This window comes from Plodia interpunctella, chromosome 13, assembly GCF_027563975.2.
Source record: "Plodia interpunctella isolate USDA-ARS_2022_Savannah chromosome 13, ilPloInte3.2, whole genome shotgun sequence".
Lineage (NCBI taxonomy): Eukaryota > Metazoa > Arthropoda > Insecta > Lepidoptera > Pyralidae > Plodia > Plodia interpunctella.
Window position 1 is genome coordinate 2,613,762 of NC_071306.1, and position 20,668 is coordinate 2,634,429.

At 34.0% G+C, this 20,668-nt stretch overlaps 2 protein-coding genes across 4 annotated transcripts in view; both read right to left on the minus strand.

Annotated features, from left to right (window-relative positions):
* The window catches only part of LOC128674904 (fibroblast growth factor receptor 1-A-like), a 96,329-nt gene that overhangs the window by 31,822 nt on the left and 43,839 nt on the right, over positions 1–20,668 (minus strand). The gene's annotated exons all lie outside the window — the stretch shown is intronic.
* Positions 2,555–4,196, minus strand: TwdlT (TweedleT). Its single transcript, XM_053753892.1, has 2 exons — positions 4,088–4,196; positions 2,555–3,602 (listed from the first exon to the last, which is right to left on the minus strand). The coding sequence occupies exons 1-2, from the start codon at positions 4,100–4,102 to the stop codon at positions 2,721–2,723; spliced, it is 897 nt and encodes a 298-aa protein (XP_053609867.1). The 5' UTR covers positions 4,103–4,196; the 3' UTR covers positions 2,555–2,720.

The window sequence follows — 20,668 nt, forward strand, 5'->3', positions numbered from 1 at the left end:
GCTACGGTGCCACGTACACAGACAGATAGATACACTTAGCGGTTAAACCACAAACTTATAACACCCCCCTTTTTGCGTCGAAAATGTAAAATTTTAAACAGGATGACTTAAATCACAACAATGTGAATTTTTGTATACATGCCCAGTCCAAAACATTGAACAACTTTGATGGGAGTAACCTTGAAATCACGAAAAAAAAAATCAGGTGATCCATACCTCAAAGTATTAGGTACTAGATGTTTACCCGCGACTTCGCCCGCTTTAATGTCTTCGGAAACAGTATTTTGTTCGTATTAAAATGGGATTAGGATAGTTGGAAAAAAAATCCATAGCGTATTTAAAATAGACACAGCGTAATATGGTTTTACCCGATTGAAGCGGCGATGGGCCGCAAAAATTTTTAATATAAACAAATTGCTACATTATTTATCGGCAGTGACACTAAAAGATTCCTGGTCGTAGATTTTAGCTTGATAAAAAAAATTACGTGTAAATATGCCTGTGTGTGTAGGTTCTAATTTTGAAGCACATTTTAACGAGACGGAAGCTACACGCTGTTGTTAAGTTAAACAATTTAATGCAGTATGTTTCGCAACAGTTGCACAGCATCCTCTGGTCCAGATCTACCTCTCGTTTGGCGGATGTAAGCCATTAATCACCGTGACTGTACGATTTCGATCACGGAGTAACGCAATCGGTAAAAGGTAAAAATATGTATATGTAAAAATAGGTTTCAATTAGAACCAACTGTACATTCAAAGTTCGATCTTATATACTTTCTTTACATCATACTAGTGTGTTCCTGATGGTGTTAACAGCTATGACGCCCTGAAGCCCAGGGTCAGAACACAATATTTCTTAATTTTGAAGATTTGATTGTGTTTTTACGCTTATCCGCTCGCCAAATGTTAACCAAACGTTAGGACTTTTTTATTTCTTATACGAGCTTTGATGTGACCTATATAACGATCGTCTTTAAATAGATCATACTCATAACATATTTTGCCGAAATTCTCGTGAAAGAATTTCCTCGGACAGAGACAGTAAATAAAAAAAAAAGGTTTTTTATTTATATTACCAAGTGAGCGGACGCATGCGGCACACCTAATCACATCACAGCATCACAAATATTGTTAATTGAGAGCTATATTTTAAATTGTTAACTTTTTAATAATCACTTCGCAAAATAATTTATTTTATAATTACTCAAAAATATTTTTAATTAAAAGTTACTATACTTATCATTGTTCCGGATTTTATCTATTACATCTCCGGGAATCAGGTATTTGTAAAAGTTTATATAGAATTTATAGACCTTTTTATTTTATAAATCTTTCAATCAATGATATTTCTATTAGGTCTTAAGGTTGACTAGAAGAGAATAGCATATGGTGTCAAGTCCATTTGTACATATTTTTTTGTAGTTTATGTAATAAAGTTTAAATACATAAATCTTAGACCTATGCCGGAAGGCTGTCTTTTACCTATCTATACCAAGTTTGATATATTTAATGACCATTATTATGCCTGTGTTTGATTGTACAGTTGTATGTTAATAGAATGTCAAATCGTATTGTACACGTCGTCTAATATCATTAGTCTAATGTCATTACATTAGACTAATGATATTAGACGACTAAATAATAACATTATTATTAGTAAAGCGACATTTGTTCAAATATATGGTGTTAAATATATATATACTTAATTGAATGTTAAAATAAACATATGAAAATATCAACGCCTATATTTTTTAATCTGTCGACTGCTGCATTATAACGATTATTAGAAAAAATGGTTATAAAAAATAAAAATAAGTAAATATAAAAATTAAAACGCGTAACAAAATAATTGTCGATTCTCGATTACAAATAATAATAGCTTCCCGTCGGTGTCGTCTCTCATACGGAAGTACACACATACAGAATTTCTCCACATCATAAATATTCAGAGAACAGGTTTCGTTCCATCTCATCGTCGGTTGCATAATCCATCTTGCAAAACCACTTTTTGTTCCTTTTGTCTCGGGTTTTTGACCTGTCCAAACCTCTCATTAGGTCAGACCTTTTTTTCTTCGCGCCATGCATGATAGGTAATTTATAGCAGACGCTTTTTGTGAGAGAAAACCCGAAATGTCAAGGTTTACGCAAGCGATGCTTCACGCCGCAATATGTGTGTATTGCATAATAAATATTTAGCGAATCTCTCTTATTTTCTGTATAGATGTGGCAAGATTTGTGACATTATGCAACTGGGGTCATACTGTCCCTGTGTTGCGCAACAACGTGTCGCCCACGCGGAGAAAACGACACTTTCTACCTCTTTCTACCAAAACTAGACACCTGTGTCGCTCCTCAGTGCTAATGAAATTGCGACGACACGAAAAAATACCTTTTTATGAGATCGGAATTCAAATGTAAAAATATTCTAATGTTTTATTTATTCAATTTATGTAAATTAAATAAATTGCATAATGTTATTATAATTAAATGAAATTGACTTTTACTAAAATATGTGTGAATGTGTTCGGGTCATTGAAATTAAATCACAGAAATTGGTTTATCGGTTTTTATGCAAAAAGAACTTTATAATACAACTAAAATTAAGAATTAAAATTACTATTTACATAAATACATTTAGGCACCGTAATTTTTTCTCTACTTAACACTAGGTTTCGCCGGCAGAGCAGGTATCACAAGTTGGCGCGCTTCAGGCGCTGTTTAGTATGGGCCGGACTGTCCGGGGGGTCCGTAGGACGAGCTGACGCCGCCGTGACCTCCGGACGAGCCACCGTGTCCGCCGGAGAGCCCGCCGCCGATGCTGCCACCGGACAGACCGCCACCGATGCTGCCGCCGGACAGACCACCACCGATGCTACCACCGGAGAGGCCGCCAGAGATACCACCACCAATAGAGCCACCGCTGATACCACCGCCGATGCCTCCAGCGATACCACCTCCAATAGCGCCACCAGATTCCTTCTGGGTCTTGTATTTGATGAAGTAAACCTCGGGCTTGGAGGGCTGGGTGGGGGCAGCGGTGGGGATGGTGATGTCGGGCTGCTCGTCGGGCTTCTTGACCAACACGTAGACGAGGGTCTTCTCCTCGTTCTGGGCCTGAGCGGGGATGACGGGGGCGACCGGCGCGGGGGGAGCGGGAGCCTTGATGAAGATGATCTTGTAGTGCTTCTGGGGTACGCCGCCGCCGCCGATCACTTGCGGGCGTTGTTCTTCAGGTTCTGGTGGGGGGACGTGGACGTAGATGTGTTTCTGGACGATGGGAGCACCACCGAAGCCGCCGCCGAAGCCGCCGCCGAATCCACCGCCACCGCCTGAGGAGAATCCGCCGCCAGATGAGAAGCCGCCTCCGGATGAGAAACCGCCGCCTCCTGATGAGAATCCTCCGCTGATTCCACCGAAGCTGCTGGAGCTGAGACCTCCAGAGGAGAAGCCTCCTTGGCCTCCTCCGAGGCCGCCGTGGCCCCCACCTAGACCTCCGCCCAGGCCGCCGAGTCCTCCGTGACCGCCGCCGCCGCTGGGCGCGTTGTAACTGTATCCCGCCTCGGGCCTGGCCGAACCGAGGGCCGCCACGGCTGCTAATACCTACGGAAAACAACCACTTTTAGATACTGCTTCAAAATCATCCTATGTTTGTAAATGTAAGGCATGATGAAGACGTAAATCCTGAAAATGCTGTAACTAAATAATGATAATTGAAATTGAATTGAAATAAAGACAAGATTGCCCTAATTTTGAATTAAGACCAAAATATTTAACTTTTGTAAGTAGAACCAGCGATAAAAAACAACAATATCAAACGATGCGATATTCGGCCGAAGGGATATTTCACGTCAGTCTGAAAACAATTTTACAGACCCCCTGGCTAACGTCGATCAGTCGCGCTATTACAGTCCAATTGATACTCGGTTTGATTCATGGCACAAACACTATAAAATACGCCATCAATTGATTTATCGGATGCGTAAACACAAACACCAAATGAATAAAACCGAGCACTGTCACAAGGAAGCGGTCCCGGCCGCGGCATGTCACAGGTCACAACACTTTCACTGCACAGAGATACCCACCACAAACGCTTTCATGTTGACTCACGGAGGTCTCGAGATGGTATGATGTCTGACTTCGGCGTCCATTGGCTTTTATACTCGGAATCGACGGCACCTCTCTCCCTGGATCTTCCTAACACACGGCCTTCGGGGCAGAAGAGAATTATGAATTTAATGACACCCGTTCAATTCGTCTTCGGTGAAAACAATGTGGATCTTGGACACCGGACACTTTCACAGATTCGTAAAAATAATTGGCAAGCTATATGTTTTAATGTACGATTTATTATTGTTTTATTGTCATAATATGCGTTAAGTGGCCACCGTGAACAACTGTTTTAATTAAGTGATACATTATTTTCCTTGTACAGGTTTTGGTTATTGAAAATTATACATACGTAGGTACGTATGTGTAATGTAGTATTTACATAAGCTAAGGTGTCAATTGCCATTCTAAACCCACCATAAGATTCTGAAAGTAAGGTATACATTTCGTAATAAGTATGATTGAAAAAATAAACGATAATCTTAAATAGTTTTATGTAAAACGCATTCCGAAATTTTGTTTTTGGTAAATTTTATATTTTTGGAAACAATCGAAACTTCCACTTTAATTAGGTACCAGTTTTTCAAACACAGGTACGTGCGAGTGATTTTTTTAAGATGAAATAGTAATTCATGTGTGTTTGACACATGAATTTCCAATATCTATAAATTATTAAGTATGTAAAATATTTAATTATCTTTGTAAAAATATTTGAAAACTAATAAACCTTAATAATTTCCTTATTCTAAAATAAAAACGCGCCATAAAATAATTTTCAAAGGAAATTAAATAAATTACAAACAACAAAAGTGTGCTTTCTTAACGAAAAAATTGTGATCTTTTATTGAATTTTCACTCAATTGGCCGTGAAGTAACAATAGACAGTGTGGTAAAGTAACACCAATTACGATAATTAGTTTGGATAAGTCAGTCTTAACCAAAACTTCCCTGCTCCCACTCTGTACATTTGTTATTATACAATTTAATTCAAATCATTGGATTTGAATTCACAATTCGAAAAATCAACAATTTTAACATATTTTCTACGTAATCATTTACATACATACATGTTATTAATACGGGTGTTTCCGTGTGGGATATTAGAGATGGCGGTAACAGCTGGATTTATATATTTCCACAAATTAATAATTTGATTTAAAAAAAAATTTAGTCTCTGTAACTATATCTGCATCTCCCGGTTGCGTTCGCGGCTGTGACGCCGCCAATCAGGTCACCGTAAAAAATAATATACCTCATCGCTTTAGAAATATTTAAAAAAATCAAATTATAGTTAAAGGCTTAGAATAGGATGTTGATGATAATTCTTTTAATATATAATACTAGATTTTGCCCGCGGCTTCTCCCGCGCGAATTTCTCACGGAAACATTAATTTTTCCGGGAGTAAAAGTATATCCTTCTCCGTACTTCAAACTACATGTATGTAAAATTTGAGGAAGATTGCTTGAACAGATAAAGCGTGAAAAGATAACAAACAAACTAACTTTCGCATTTACAATATTTGTTAGGATTAGGATAGGATGGTCATCTATACTAATAACAGAAAGAGGAAAGATTTGTGTTTTTGATTGTAACCAAAAAAAACTAAACAACTCTAAACTGCTAAAACGATTTCGACGAAATTTGTAACGGAGATAGATGCTGTTGAAATTGACGCGGATGAAGTCGTGGGCGGCCAAAGACATCGTTAAAATTAAAACACCCAACGATTCATCTCTAATACATACGTATTTGACATGTCGTTGACATATAACCTGGCTATTGTATTGTTTAAAAATTATGGAGACGTTTCGATTATCTGTTGAATGGGTTGCACCAGTCCATTTGGACATTGACTTTAACCTACACAGAAAAAGGCGTAGCATTTTTTGTTAACGACGTTTTGGTGCAACTCACCTAAGTGTTTATTGCAAATACGAACCCTGTTATTAACAAAAGTTACTTTAAGTTAAAATAAAAATAATGTTTTGTCACTATTGCACTTTACAATGCGACAGAACGAGACTAAATATGTTTAATACTTAGTATGTAGGTTTCCTAACGATGAGTTCCTTCACCGGAAGCGAAGGTGGTCGAAGAAAACTACAGTACATGAGTCAAATTGATGTACACACTCAGGTGACACGAATATGATTTGAAATTGGGACTTTTCGATCACAGGGTCTTAACCACTAGATCACCGCTGCTTCGTGTAATACACGAATATAGTATCGTGATCACTTATTTCAAAAAATGATTTTTAGAAAGCGTATTTTAAGATTTGCAAAAGGTTGCAATCAGTTAATGTCAAAAAAAATTAATAGCGGTTAATTGTTATGACACGAGTCGATTAAAATATTGCAATCAAATTATTTTTTTTTATAAAGTTATGATTTTGTTCTTTTTATGATTTTTTTTTCTACTATTTAATAGAATACATTTGGGCTCCCTTTTTTATGTGGCCAGTATCTAGCCTGGATATTTTTGAACATAGAAAATAAACTAAAGGGCTTGAACTGAAAATAATCTTTCAATAATAAATATGGAGCAAAAGCCCATTTCAAATGCAAAAGAACAAAATAGAGACAAAAAATACAGTGTCATCCTTTCTAAGTGTCTGACACGACTATGGAATATTTTCTAAAAATTTCTGGTCTACTTTTTATCTTTTTTATTGATCTATGATTATAATTTTTTTCTTACATATTACGTAAGAAAAAAAAAAAACATCTGACACTGTGTCAAAATATCAGTACATTAAAACAATATATTTTTTTGTAAAAATAAGTTTTCTACATATAAAAAAATTGGCTACTGCCCTCAACTCCACCCGCGAGGCATGGCCCAATTAGGATTTTTCGAAAACGTACAGTCCACAGTTAATATTATGTGGTACAGTTTATAAGCGTCAAGGGTGAACAATAGATTAGAAATACTGAAGTAGGAAAATATCCCCTAAACTTTTGTTATAAGACTCGACAAAAAAAACTCCTTTTTCCCTTATCGGAGAAAATCACCGTAATTTAAGCGATAACAGTAACATTTTTTTGAAGAATAAATACAAAATTAACTTAAAGAATAACCGCTTATTGTTTTAAAAATATATTTAGTATTTTTTTTCATAATTAAAAGAAAACCTCTAAAAACAATTGCTCCAATAGTCTAACAAGCACCTCAGCCAGCAAAAACATAAAATACTGAACATTCGAAAAGGAACCTTATTGCTCCACTAATATTCAATCTATTCCAAATTTCAACAAAATTGTCTCACCGGTTTAGTTAGAATTGAAAGAGTGACAGACAAACAGACTTTTACAATGTTAGTAAGGAGTATGAATACATTTATAAAATCTTTACTCTTTGAAGAGCTTTGCACTACCGCAAGATTAATGTTTTGTCTAAACCTATATAATTTACAGACTCTTGAATGTCCGCCCACCATCGTAATAAATGGCACTAATATTTACAGAGACGTCATGTCAATAACGTCAATTTTCTTATTGCAACACAATACAGATCATTAATTCACGGTGCGCTCGATGTGCTGCCCACTGTACTTTGAAGTTGGTTAAATTACAACCTCAAACAACTTAATTGCATATAAATGTTTAATAGATATAAATTATGATACTACTTCGAAGTGATGAAAACCATAGTAATTTATCTTTTAAGTAAACATATTTGTGCTGCTCTATAAGATTATAATGAAAATTATATATGTTTTTAAAGAAACGCAAGAACAGCCAATTGACTTTTGACGATATATCTGATAATTACATTACATAAATATTAAAACATTATTTATGCAACTTGTTGGATAATTATGTAATATTAATGCCGCAAAAAGGGATTCTGCCTGTATGTGTATGTACATTTGCGACATGTTTACACGACTATAACTTAGATGTTATTAACTTTACAATATTAACTTAATAACCGATTTAGATGAACGACGTACTAATTGTTTAAGATTCTTACTTTCTACTGTTTCTAATTCTATAACGACCATCTAAAATAATGTCGAAAATAGCCTTCATAATAATTAGAGATTCCGCTCATTCAACTACCGAAAAGCCAAGATACATACATAGCGGCTACAAGAGTTTTGTTTTTTTTTTTTTTAACAATAAGTATATTTTACTGTTGACACTGGCCACTACAAAAGCAATTCTTGCTACCATATTCAAATGTGTTTAGAAGATGACACAAAAGTCGTTTCAAAAATGGTATACGTAGGCCTATTACGCCACGCCACGTGTGTCAACGATTTGAAAAAAGAATGTGAATATTCTTTGTGAGATGTCTTTACATGCGTGGCTATTGCATCACGATACATTAAGCCAATGTCAAGATTAAGATTCTTTAGTAAAGTGTTTTAAAGTTATAAAATGGTCGATATACAATAAAGTGAGGACATGGCATTAGATTTAAATGTTAAGTATTTATGCCAGTTTTTTTTATTTATTTATTTTTTATTAATAATTTGAGTGCGATTGACCTCAATCTCGGAATTTTAATTCGATTCTATATTAAGAAAAAAAAGCTGTAAAGCGGTAAAGCCGCAGACAAAAGCTAGTATTTTATAAGTACATATACAACTAAGTAAACTTTCACCAAGTTAAGAACTTAATAAATACATTTTATTAAAAAATCTCATGCCACATATATTCACAGAGTGATGTTATATCGATTAAAACATCTAAAATGCAAAGATCGAAATTTCAAGAAAACACATAATTGCTTGATTTTATGTTGCAAAAGTATGATTACATATATTCATTTTTCAAATTAAATTTGGCAGCAAATATGTAATGTTCCGTCCGTTTTGTAACGTAGCTACATGGTTACACACTGGAACTCTGAATGCATAGTGTAATTTAAATGTATTGTATTAAATTTTTTAACAATCATGCTTGTTCATATAGGAAGCTGTAACCGAAAGGTTACTACAAGATTTTGTAATATATCTCATGTATTATTTTGTATTCTCGACTGTGACGCTCCGAAGCCCTGAATTTGCGAAAAACAATAAACTGTATTTTTTAACACAACTATGATTTTACGTCCGACCGTTAGCTGCTCTTCAACCCATTTCGGGAATGCTGATGTTGCCCATCAACTGTCAAGGCTTAAGGACTTATGCACGCACCTGACAAATATTGACGCACTTGAAAAGTATTTGAAAACGGAACAGTAAGGTGCGATCCGAATCAGTGCCATTAGAATTGGTGCGCTGTATGGCATATCTCAGTCTGCAACGTGCAACTATTCCTACATGTTACTAAACAATTTGATGTAGACTACTTGTGTTTTTTTTTTAGTTAGTGTAACATATTACATGACATGAGCAAAACATACTGTAAAATTACTTAATTATGATCCATCAGAGATAAAGTGCAGACGAAATGCATTCAAAAGAAATAGTTACAAATGTGAGGTTACGAAGTTATTGCCCGACCATTTTAAGATGCAACATTATGCAACCGCGATGAGAAGTCGCCATCTTTATTAATGAAGTTAGGTTATGTTCTGAATATTTTTAAGACAGTAAAAAAAAAATCTTGTAATTTTTTTGTGTTGGTGTGTGAACAATGAACTTTTAATATTTTGATTGACTTGAAAATGTAAAGCGAAAGTTTCAACAGAATTTTAATTAAGTTCGTTACATTTTGGGCAAATTGAGTCAAACTTCGTTAGGGCTGTTTTAGTTCATTTTTGTTTTTCTTTTAATAAAAAACACGACTGAACAGATTTCGAATGACATTTGGTACATGGATATACAAATCTAGAATTAGATAAGGCTACTTGCCTCACCTGTAAAATAATAATTGGAAATGAATTAATAACAATTCTTTTTTCGTTATGAAAATTTTGATGTCCCATTCTATATTTCTTGATGTGAAAGAATATGATATGAATGTCGTATAACAGACTAATTCTACCAGACATTATTACTTACCAACTGGGAGTTTTTCTATGCTTTTATAATAAATTCTGAATATGAAAAAAAACACAAAATTGATGGCTAAAATACGCCGTACCTAATTAAAAAGGCTACTTTAAAAGCGTATTGAGATGAGCTGACTTAGCATTTTTCAACATTTGCCCTCAGGAAGAGGGCACTTAGCTGTTCAGAGAGGAGTAGACGCGTTTCATAAGCATTCATTTTAATTTTTGTTAATCCATGTTCGCGCGTTTTTCTGGTCACGTTTTTGACGTGTTTTCCATGTAATTCAGTTCATTAACATTATCAAGTCTAATGTTGCTTAAAGGCCTCTCCTAAAGACTTCCACAAATACCGATTGAAATTATCCGTTTGGTCGAATTTATGGCGGACCAATTGGGGATAGCAATTTTTAGTAATAAAATTTTCGAATATAAAACGGTTAGTATTCTCTATTATTTTTCCCAACTAGTCACATCAGATAGATTTAATTAATTGTTACAAAACGGATTGTACATCGTATAACTATCAATTACTGTCAAATATAATTTAAAAAATTAATGGCAGTGGACACTATAACATCGTGATTTTGGAGTCAAAAGCATATTCTAATGAAAACGAAAGAATGGCAAATGACGTACCTACTTAATAAAACTTATCAATTAAATTGACATTGTAAGTTGACATTTGTTTTTTTTTTTATTTTCTTTGCGTATAAAATCTTTTTGTATTTCTATGGAAGTGATTTGCAATAGATTCAGATATTACACATATTTTGCGGTAAGTGTTTATAGTTTTATTTTTGTCTATGAATTTAAAAAAAACCATGCAAAAATTGTTTTAACCTTCGGACGATACAATCTTTGTGCTTATCTCTTTCTTCTACTTTTGTATGGCTGGTTTTTGGAAGAAATTTCTATAGAAATAAGTCGTATCTTGAATTCAATTTCCTATTTGTAAGTTTTATATTTACATTGTTATGTTGTCTACATAAATTAAGTAATAAATCCTATACTTAACACCACCGATTTTGTCAGCAATTAAATTAAGTATATTAGACAATCTCGTAAGAGTATAGTATAATTTTTTTGTCCAATATCAATTTTATGACACCAATAATAAAATATTTCTTAATCAATTCACAAGTTGATCTTAAATAGATATCATTTGACACGACTCGGCCATTTTGTTTAGCAACAGCGTCGTAAAAATTGGTTGTAAAGAATCTTCTACTTACGCAAGAAGAGTGACTTCTATTCTTGTAACATATATTTTTGTTTTATGACGAACTAACTGCGCCTCGGGGTTTATTTCCCGTGGGAATTTGATCATTTGTTCAGTTCTGTATGGTCTCATAACAAGAGATGGGCGTTTAAACGATAAGCATATACTTAACGGAATACTATTATTTAATTTAAGCACAAAAATAGGTTAATTAATTTAAAGCAACCATCGTTAACTGCTTACGCTTAAAAATTTAACACTCTGGCAATTTTAATTCGATTACAAATTTTAGTTCATTGAAATTGTTCAAAAATTCAAAATGTCGTAAAAACTAGCCGCGCCCCGGGGCTTCGCTCCCGTGGGAGTTTTGTGATAAAAATTACCCTGTGTTATATATATATTCCAGGTTATATTCTACCCCAGATTTCATAAGATTTCGGCCAGTAGATTTTGCCTGAAAAAATAGCAAACATACACACATACATCCTCACAAACTTTCGCATTTACAATATTAGTAGGATTATTCTAAAGACCGTTCCGAAACGTGTTTCTCCGAATATTAATTGAACCGTCTCAAGATAACTGTCCCAATATGAATAGACACGATCTTTGTAGACTATTATGTCATTCCACTTTGTTTGTATGCGATACTAGCTGGTTGTATAACGTGTGGGTCATTTCCATAATTGCTATTCCGACCGCAGAAATAAAGACACCGCGGTAGAAATAGCGAACGAATGTGAACGAAAGGACCGAAATACGGCCTCTTTTTTTTGTGGTCATTGAAAAATAAAAAATATCATTCATTAAAAAAAAACTGTGTTAAATTTTTACTTAAAAACAAAGCAGTTTTTGAGTGTTTATAAACTTCATAAAAATAAACGAATAAAATAAAAAAAGCCTAGTCAAAATAAAATCATTAGTTTTTAACGACAAATTAAATGTAATCAAAGTTGAATCCGTAAAGATTAGGAGCTTAGAGGAGCCTTGGCAACAATTAATTTGCGTTTATTGAAAATTTTTACCCTGAAGGTCAAACAGAATCAAAAGGTTAAGCGAGGGATTTCTTTGCGAAAAGAAAATAAGTGTTTTGAAAATTTTGTATAAATCTAAATTATTATAAAATATTTACTTTTTCAAATTAAATTTTACATTACATTTAAAATTAAACATTTTCATTTCTTTTTCTTATTATGATAAGCATGATAAGTTATAGAGTCGAGGCGAATGTTTGGCCACCTTGTGCGACATTATATAATCTAATTAAGAACATAATAGAAGGCAAAATAGAAGCGAAAAGAGGAAAAGGAAAGCCAAGAAGGGCTTATATGGACCAAATAAAGGATGAGCACCATTGATGTCGTACAGGGAGGTCAAACCCATGGCTGAGGATAGAAAGAGATAGAAGGAACTCCACAAGAACGACGTGTTTAAATGATGAAAGAAAAAAAAAATGAGCTGATGGTGCACCAGGGTTGGCTCGCAACGAAGGTACTCCTAAACGTATTAACGCACGGGCGTGATTTTCGCTGCCTGAATCTAAAGAGATCTCTTTGACGACAATAAAAGCTTATGGCATTGTTTTTTGTAAAAACTTGTTACTGCACTCTATCGCAATAATATTGTCTATTTTATAAGTAGACAATAATAATATTGTCTATTTTTACAAGTGAGGTTAGGTGTTATAAAAAACTAGATTGGCTACAGACAAACAATGATATCTGGCCCAGCGATCGAAATAGTAATCAAATTTCCTTAAAAAAAATATATATTTTCTTAACAAATTTATTCGACAGCAGTGAGTGACACCTTCACCGAACCAAATCCATTTCGATTTTTAAGCTGTCCTGAGCACGTCTTTACTTTCTTTTCCTCAAAAAAACCTATCATAGTCATGCACCGCACCGCTCACTGCATACGGGTGAGTCGCTCGTCGATCTGTCTCGGTTGACATGTCGAGATTATAGATTAGATTAAGTTCTTACAAAACACTGACTTAGATCTTAACCGGGACGATAAACCAGATTATGTCATTACATCTTCATGCGCTATAGTATACTACGGTAGTTTCCGTTTTTTTGTGTAAAAAATTTAGACAACACACAGTGTGATCAAATGGGGAAGAAAAGCACATTTTTTTCGAGTATAACCATTTGTTCAGCTCTGTATCATCTCATAATTAGAGATGGGCGTTTAAACGATAAACATATAACGTAATACTATTATTTAATTTAAGCATAAAAATAGGTTAATTAATTTAAGCATCTATCGTTAACTGTTTACATTTAAATTTATAACACTCGGGCAATTTAATTCGATTAGAAATTTTAGTTCATTGAAATCGTTCAAAAATTAAAAATGTCTATTACTAAATTAAATTCTGCTACAAATGTGTTACCAACTTCTTTTAACGAAAATTGTATTAGTATGTTTAAAACTATTATTAGCACACATGATTTTTTAACTTAACAACTTTTTTCAACGAAAAAAATAATAAGTTATTAAGAAAAGCTATTAAAAAAATAATAATTTAACGATTAAGTAGGTTATTTTTTTAAGCCTTTTAGCCAAACTCATAACAAATAACCATGAATGAGCAGAGAAAGGCGATAGTCAAAACTTAGGTGGTCGATTAACGAATGCAGTTTCGCGTACAACAAATATTTGCTGCAGACAACGAACGACATGATTTCTCTCATACGATTCCGGCTGACACTTAATTGTAGTGGTGTAGCTGCTCGATTGTCAAATACCGATAGCGTTTCGATAGACTATCGATAGTTTCACACAAAACAATACTATCGATAGTTTTGCAGACTACCTGCGATAATGTCAATATCGATTGTGCAGAACTATCGATAGTCAGGTTCGATACTATCGATAGTATAGCTTCTTTCGATTGCAACTATCGATTGTTAAACCATTGTTAGTGTATCACTTAATTGTGTGGTTATTACAGGTTTATATCTATATATCTCCTATTTGTCTATTTAACTCTTATAACTGCTTATCTAATTTGATAGATAAATAAATTATTTATTTATCCTGTTGTATTTGCGCAGGTGAAGAAGCGGCGCAACAAACTTCACCGCAGCCTTTTCTCCAAAGACGTCATTTGATAAAAAACTTGAAATAATACTGGAATTAAATTGTGTGGCACAGTTGACTGGGGTCGTAAAAGTTATGTCAGATGCCTTCAGACGACTTGAATAGAAATGCATGCCAAAAGAAATCAAAAACACTTACTTACGTAATAATAAAATAGATTGAATAACATTATTTCAAATTAAATGTTATTATAATATATTACAAAAAATTAAAACCGGTAATGCAATATTTATTTTCACTGATTAATTTCGAATAAATCTCCGTTGATAAAATGCTAATGTTTTATTTACATTCATTCATTTATTTACATAATATATTGTCTGTAGACGTCGATAGAGTTTATAATTTAAATTATGGCCATCTGGGCAGATTTTCAACCTTCAAAAATAGAGGATACTAGTTGCGTATCGTGGCTTCGATTCTACGGCAATATCGGAATTTAAAGTATACCATGTATAGTCAACAGCACATCATCCTACCCATATTCATTGCAAACTCGCCGCCATTACCGCGTCATAGAGGTTCTTGAAGGATAAATTGAAGTGCCGTTGACTGTACCAGGAATAATGCTTCCTACTGGTGAATTTTGAGAATTGGTTGTTTAGTTCTCCCCACAAAAACATCCTCTTTATAATATGTACTCGTAATGTACGAAATTTGTTAATATATTTCTCCATACTCAAGTGTAGTGTGAAGTTTATTCAGGACAGAGAAGGTTGGTTTCGATAGACCTCCTTGTATGTATAATTAATTAGGGTATTCATTGTAATAAATCATTAATTAAATTAGCTTTTGAATGAATGTTGCTTTTTAAACTCCGACGCAAAGAGAGGGGTGCTATAAGTTTTAACGTGTCTGTCTGTGTATCGGTGTATCTGTCTGTGGCATAGTAGCTCCCAAACGGATGAACCGATTTTCGTTTAGTTATTTTTGTGTCATAGATAATTTTATCCCGAGTATTCTAATGCTAAGAAGCCATGTTTCATGAAAATCGGTTCAGTTGTGCAAAAGTTAATTTGTCTAACAAATAAACTTGTTAATCCATCCATACTTATTCAGGCTACAACATCGTTTTTTATATCTGCAAATGGGATTAAAATGATTTATTTATCACTCACTCATCTTCTCGTGTTCCCTGCATTCGGGGTTATGACGCCGCTAAGCCCAGGGTCAACGTCAACATAAATCTTAAAAATTCGAAGATTTGGCTATGATTTTACAACCGGCCGCCTGAGGGTAACCCTCATTGGGAATGCTTTTATTGCCTATCAGTTGCCAAGGCAATTCGGCGATTCGTGCTTCGAAGTCAGAGGTTCCACAAGAATAGGAAAGATACATATATTAATCAATGAAACAGGTTATGAATTACTTTATTATCAGTATATATGCATCGATATATTATGTTATGATGCTAACAAGAGAAAGTTACGGCTTCTGGTTCCGAATTGGCGTTGTTATGCCAGCATATTGTAACTTTTTGGTTTTACATGAGATCATTATCTGTGCCTCGAAATATCGAATAATTTTCGAATAAAATGGTGGTCACACGGTCAAGACACAAAGGTCACAGGTTCAAATCCTACATGTTTTCTGATTGTATAATCTAATAGTTTTAGTCTCTTACGCCAGAAATGTTTAAATCTAAAGGGGAAAAATCGTGTTATTTCATTGGCTCTTTTTGGATATAAAAAAAAGAGAGAGAGAGCACTAAAACGAATTATTTTACTTCCCCATAGAAATTAATATATCGCTTTTATGTCCACGTTTGATCAGGTGGACCTCCACCACATTTTATTGATTATAACTCTTTCACGCAAAATCTACTGGACGCATTGCTATGAAATTTGGTACACGGGTAGAATATAACCTGGAATATCACACAGGGTACTTTTTGTCCCGAGATTCCCACGGGAGCGAAGACCCGGGACGCGGCTAATGATCTATGGCTGCATGCACGTTTCCCTGTCCTCCGTTGTTGTGACGTCCGTCGACGGTAAACCCAGAAATTTTATGAGATTCGACGTACATCGAAGCACGTCAATGTATGGAAAACAACCGAGCACAAAGGAGCGGCAACCACTATGTCGTAACGGAGCAATGGAGCCGGATTTTATTATACATATATAGAGTACTGGATGTTTTTTTGTATTTTTTAAGATAGCTTGTTGCATTAGGATTATCCTGTAAATATAGATGTACGTTTTATATATAAATATGAATAAAATCTATTGCACAAATATCAAATACTGACCAATCGCCAGTGAAAGTAAGTCGTCTTTCAATGCATTATATGCATAATGCAACTTTTATGTTAATCACACAAAATTTGCAGAATAAATTAATCGAAATCATGTTTTAATAAACATAAAATGAAGATATACATATATTTTTTTGCCTTCAAAACCGAAACGATTTTTCGCGAACGAGGTACACAAAGTAGGGCAATGTTGTCATGCGCATTATACAAGTAGCAAACAATCTAATATTTCATTTAAAAATGCATAAACATCTATCAAAACAAATGATTTAATAATGACGATTTCCTCATTAGTTAGGGTGTGCTGAAATCTAAGATCTGGGGCAATGATAGCATTAGAAGTGGCCTTTATTATTCGTGATTCACTTGTTTTGCATATTCTTGATAATTTTTTCATTACTGTTAGACGCGAAAATCGCAAAAACACAATTTATTAGATATCCCATTTCTACGGGGTGGTAACAGCACTAATGGCGTGCTGTGATTGGCCGACGGCACGCGCCATTCCGTAGATAATCATTTGAGACTCGACATGTTTTTCTATTGCTCTTGTTATTAGATTTGTTACCTATTTGATTCTGTATTATATCCAAGTTTATATATATATTGTAATTGAGATAAAGTTCAAGTTTAATTTAAAGCTCCCTAATATTACATAGTATAAAACACAGTCCATTCTCACTGTCTGTCTACGCAACGGATTTTGATGCGGTCTTTTTTGTTATATAGAGTGATTCAAAGGGAAGGTTTATATTTATATAGCATGCATAATATTGCACCCGTGCGAAGCCAGGTCGGGTATACTATCTAATATATAAAATGTTCGTGTCACAGTTTTAGTTACCCTACCACACTCCTCCTAAACGGCATGACCGATTTTGGTGAAATTTTGAATGTTTATTTAGTAGGTCTGAGAATAGGTTGCTATCTTTTTTTTATACTCCTAAGTGATAAGGGTGGTTCACCCGTTCGTAAAATCACTTCAAGTTTAAAAACTTTAATATAAGGGTCGATTTCCTTTTGAGATAAGGAATCCTAAACACGGGCAAGTGTGAGTTTCTCTAAAACATTGTTGAACAGGCAGACGGCCAGATCAACTTGTTTCACTTTTCGCTCATCTAGTCTAGTCCAACTATGCTATTTACATTGAATTGAAGTGAATCAGACGCAGATAACCAATCACAGTGCCCCAATATCCAACATGTCGCCAATAAGGGTGGCTGTTGCGTTGCTGAGTTAGTTTAACGTGGTTCTTATTTATTTTTTCTATCCGTTGTTCAAATTTTAAGTTTATATATTAATTTATTTATATAACTACAACTGTAATCTGTGTGGTCAATTATCGAATAGTAATCACTTCCCATTATCATCGTCTTTGTATCTCGCTCTCGCATCTAGGTACCTTAAGGTCACAACTGAAAATCAGTGTATTGCCCCCCCGGGTAATAGTACCGCTGAGTTGTGTCCTTTTTGTATTGCTGCAACACACTCTTTTTGTATTGTGTGTGTTATTCATATGAAGAACCTGTATGTGTTGTGTATTTTGTGTTATGGCTACAAATAAAGATTTTATCTATCTATCTATCACCATCATGACGCAACGACAACCACACTGCAGTGATTGGTAACTTTGTCCTCATTGGCTGCATCTCACTGCGAAAAGAATGGATAGTGAAAAAAAGTAACGTAAACGTTCGTCTTACGAATATGCTATATTTTAATAGCGGGGCCGACTTGCCTTTCTATATGAATTGTGACGACCTCGGTGGCGCAGTGGTAAAGTGCTTGCCTCTGACCCGAGAGGTCCCGGGTTCGATCCCCGGTCGGGTCATGATGGAAAATGATCTTTTTCTGATTGGCCCGGGTCTTGGATGTTTATCTATATAATGTATTTGTTATAAAATATAGCATCGTTGAGTTAGTATCCCCTAACACAAGTCTCGAACTTACTTTGGGGCTAGCTCAATCTGAGTGATTTTTCCTAATAATATTAATATATATTATCTGAAATGTATTCAGTATTAGAGAATTAATTAATATTTTACGAGTAACCCTGCGTGGGATGAAACAGAAAGGCGAATAAACGTTAATAATTTAGTTTTAACTCAAGCTTACTAAAGACGATGTCAGGGCCAATGTGCAGGAGGTCACTGTCTCGAAAATTGACCATATTATCAGGATAGCCTGACCTTTGCACTTCAAAAGTTCAGTTATAACGATTTTAGTCCGTAACCGTCAATGGCCTTAACGCTGGTTTCTTCCTATTTGCACCAACAAATTCGTTTCTATACACTGCAAATAAATAACTTTTTTCATTATAGTCAGTTCAAAATTATAAATGGTTACAAGATTTTTGTATATTGATCGGAGAAATATTTAAAACATAGTTGTTCAATTAAATAATTGCGGGTTCAATTTATATATTATTATTACAGATATTGTTATTATAAATAGTTTATATTATAAATTAGCCCAGCATATTTTAAATCTATAATTGTAACAAAATAATTGTTTTAAATTTATAAGTAGTTACTTAAATTTAAAGTTACAAAATATTCATTTATTTTTTGTTTTTATTAATTGTTTAGTGATCTGTTCTTTATTAAGTGTTTCGAACATTATTGTTACCCTAAAACTAATTCTCATGTAAGTGGCTTTGTGTCTTAATGAGAATAAAGTTCTTTAACCCGATAAATCTAGAATTGATATCGATTTTTAATATATTCAATAACTTATGTAATTGAATATATTGAAAATCAATAATAATTAATTTGTTATTGGTTTCTTTGATTTATTTTATTCATTCAATTTAATTTTATTAATTTTAATTCTCTAGGTATGACGGTGCCGGGTGATTGTAATTCTCTGTATTGTTTTTTGAAGCGGTAGAAATGAGGGTACATAACAATATAATAAGTAAAGAAAATATGGCTTCACGTGAAGTAAAGAGTGAGCCTTTGCCGTTTTCCTGAAAATAAATTTGACGATTTTCTGTGCCCGAAATACAAAGAGTTTATTAAGTTTAAATAATTAAAAAAATACTTATAGAAGAAGAAGTGATGATTTATTGCATCAAAGATAAAGAATGTGAATGAATAGGAATAGGAGTGTCGAATTAAAAAATAAAAACCTTAAGCCTTAGAACAAAATAGAAAATACTTGAACTCTCTATTCAACTACACTATACCTAAGTGGAAAAATAGTTGAAAGAAAACAAACAAAAATTGACCATGAATATAACTAGTCAGGTGTATTGCGGCCGGCCGAAAAATAATTTTGAAAATGGAACCTATTGGTTTCATTTTGTGTGATGCGTGGGGTCAATTCAATGGATCCAAGTAGAGCAAACCTTGATGGCAGATGTCATACTGCAAATGTATACAATTTCGAAACGCACAAATGTTTTCCACTAGTCTCCAAGTGCGAAGTAATTGAATTAAGCAATTGCGCAACACTTCGCCAGTAATTCTCACGGCTGTATGAATTTTATTTGCAAGATGGTCACTTTGTAGGCTCTTGTCTGAGTAATATATTTATAAATAATTATACTCGGTATTTGACAAAGATTATTTATTTAGGGCTAGTAAATCACGAGCAATACATTTAAAATACCAACAGCTAAGAATCGTCGATGACAGCATTTGTTTTTTTTTCAAGAAAAGAAACATCGCGCAGGCGCGAGCTCGTCGTCACAGCGCATGCGCGCAGACAACATTAATATAGGTTTTAGTAAAGTTGAAATGTAAGCGTTGAGTCTATTTTACCGAAAACCGTAAAGATTATTTATAAACATATACACGATTCTTTAATACACATACCATGCACGGTGAATTAGGAGATATTAGCTTTCAACCAGTATTTTTTTACAAATAATATTTTTTTTCCCCTTTTTACCTTAATGTCAATAACAAGTTCGGTAAACAAAATCAATATTTTTTTATTATTATTGCTTCTGTCACACTCAAAATCAAGGAATAACAAAGTAAGACATGTGATCTACTTCTTGAATGAAATAAATAAATATA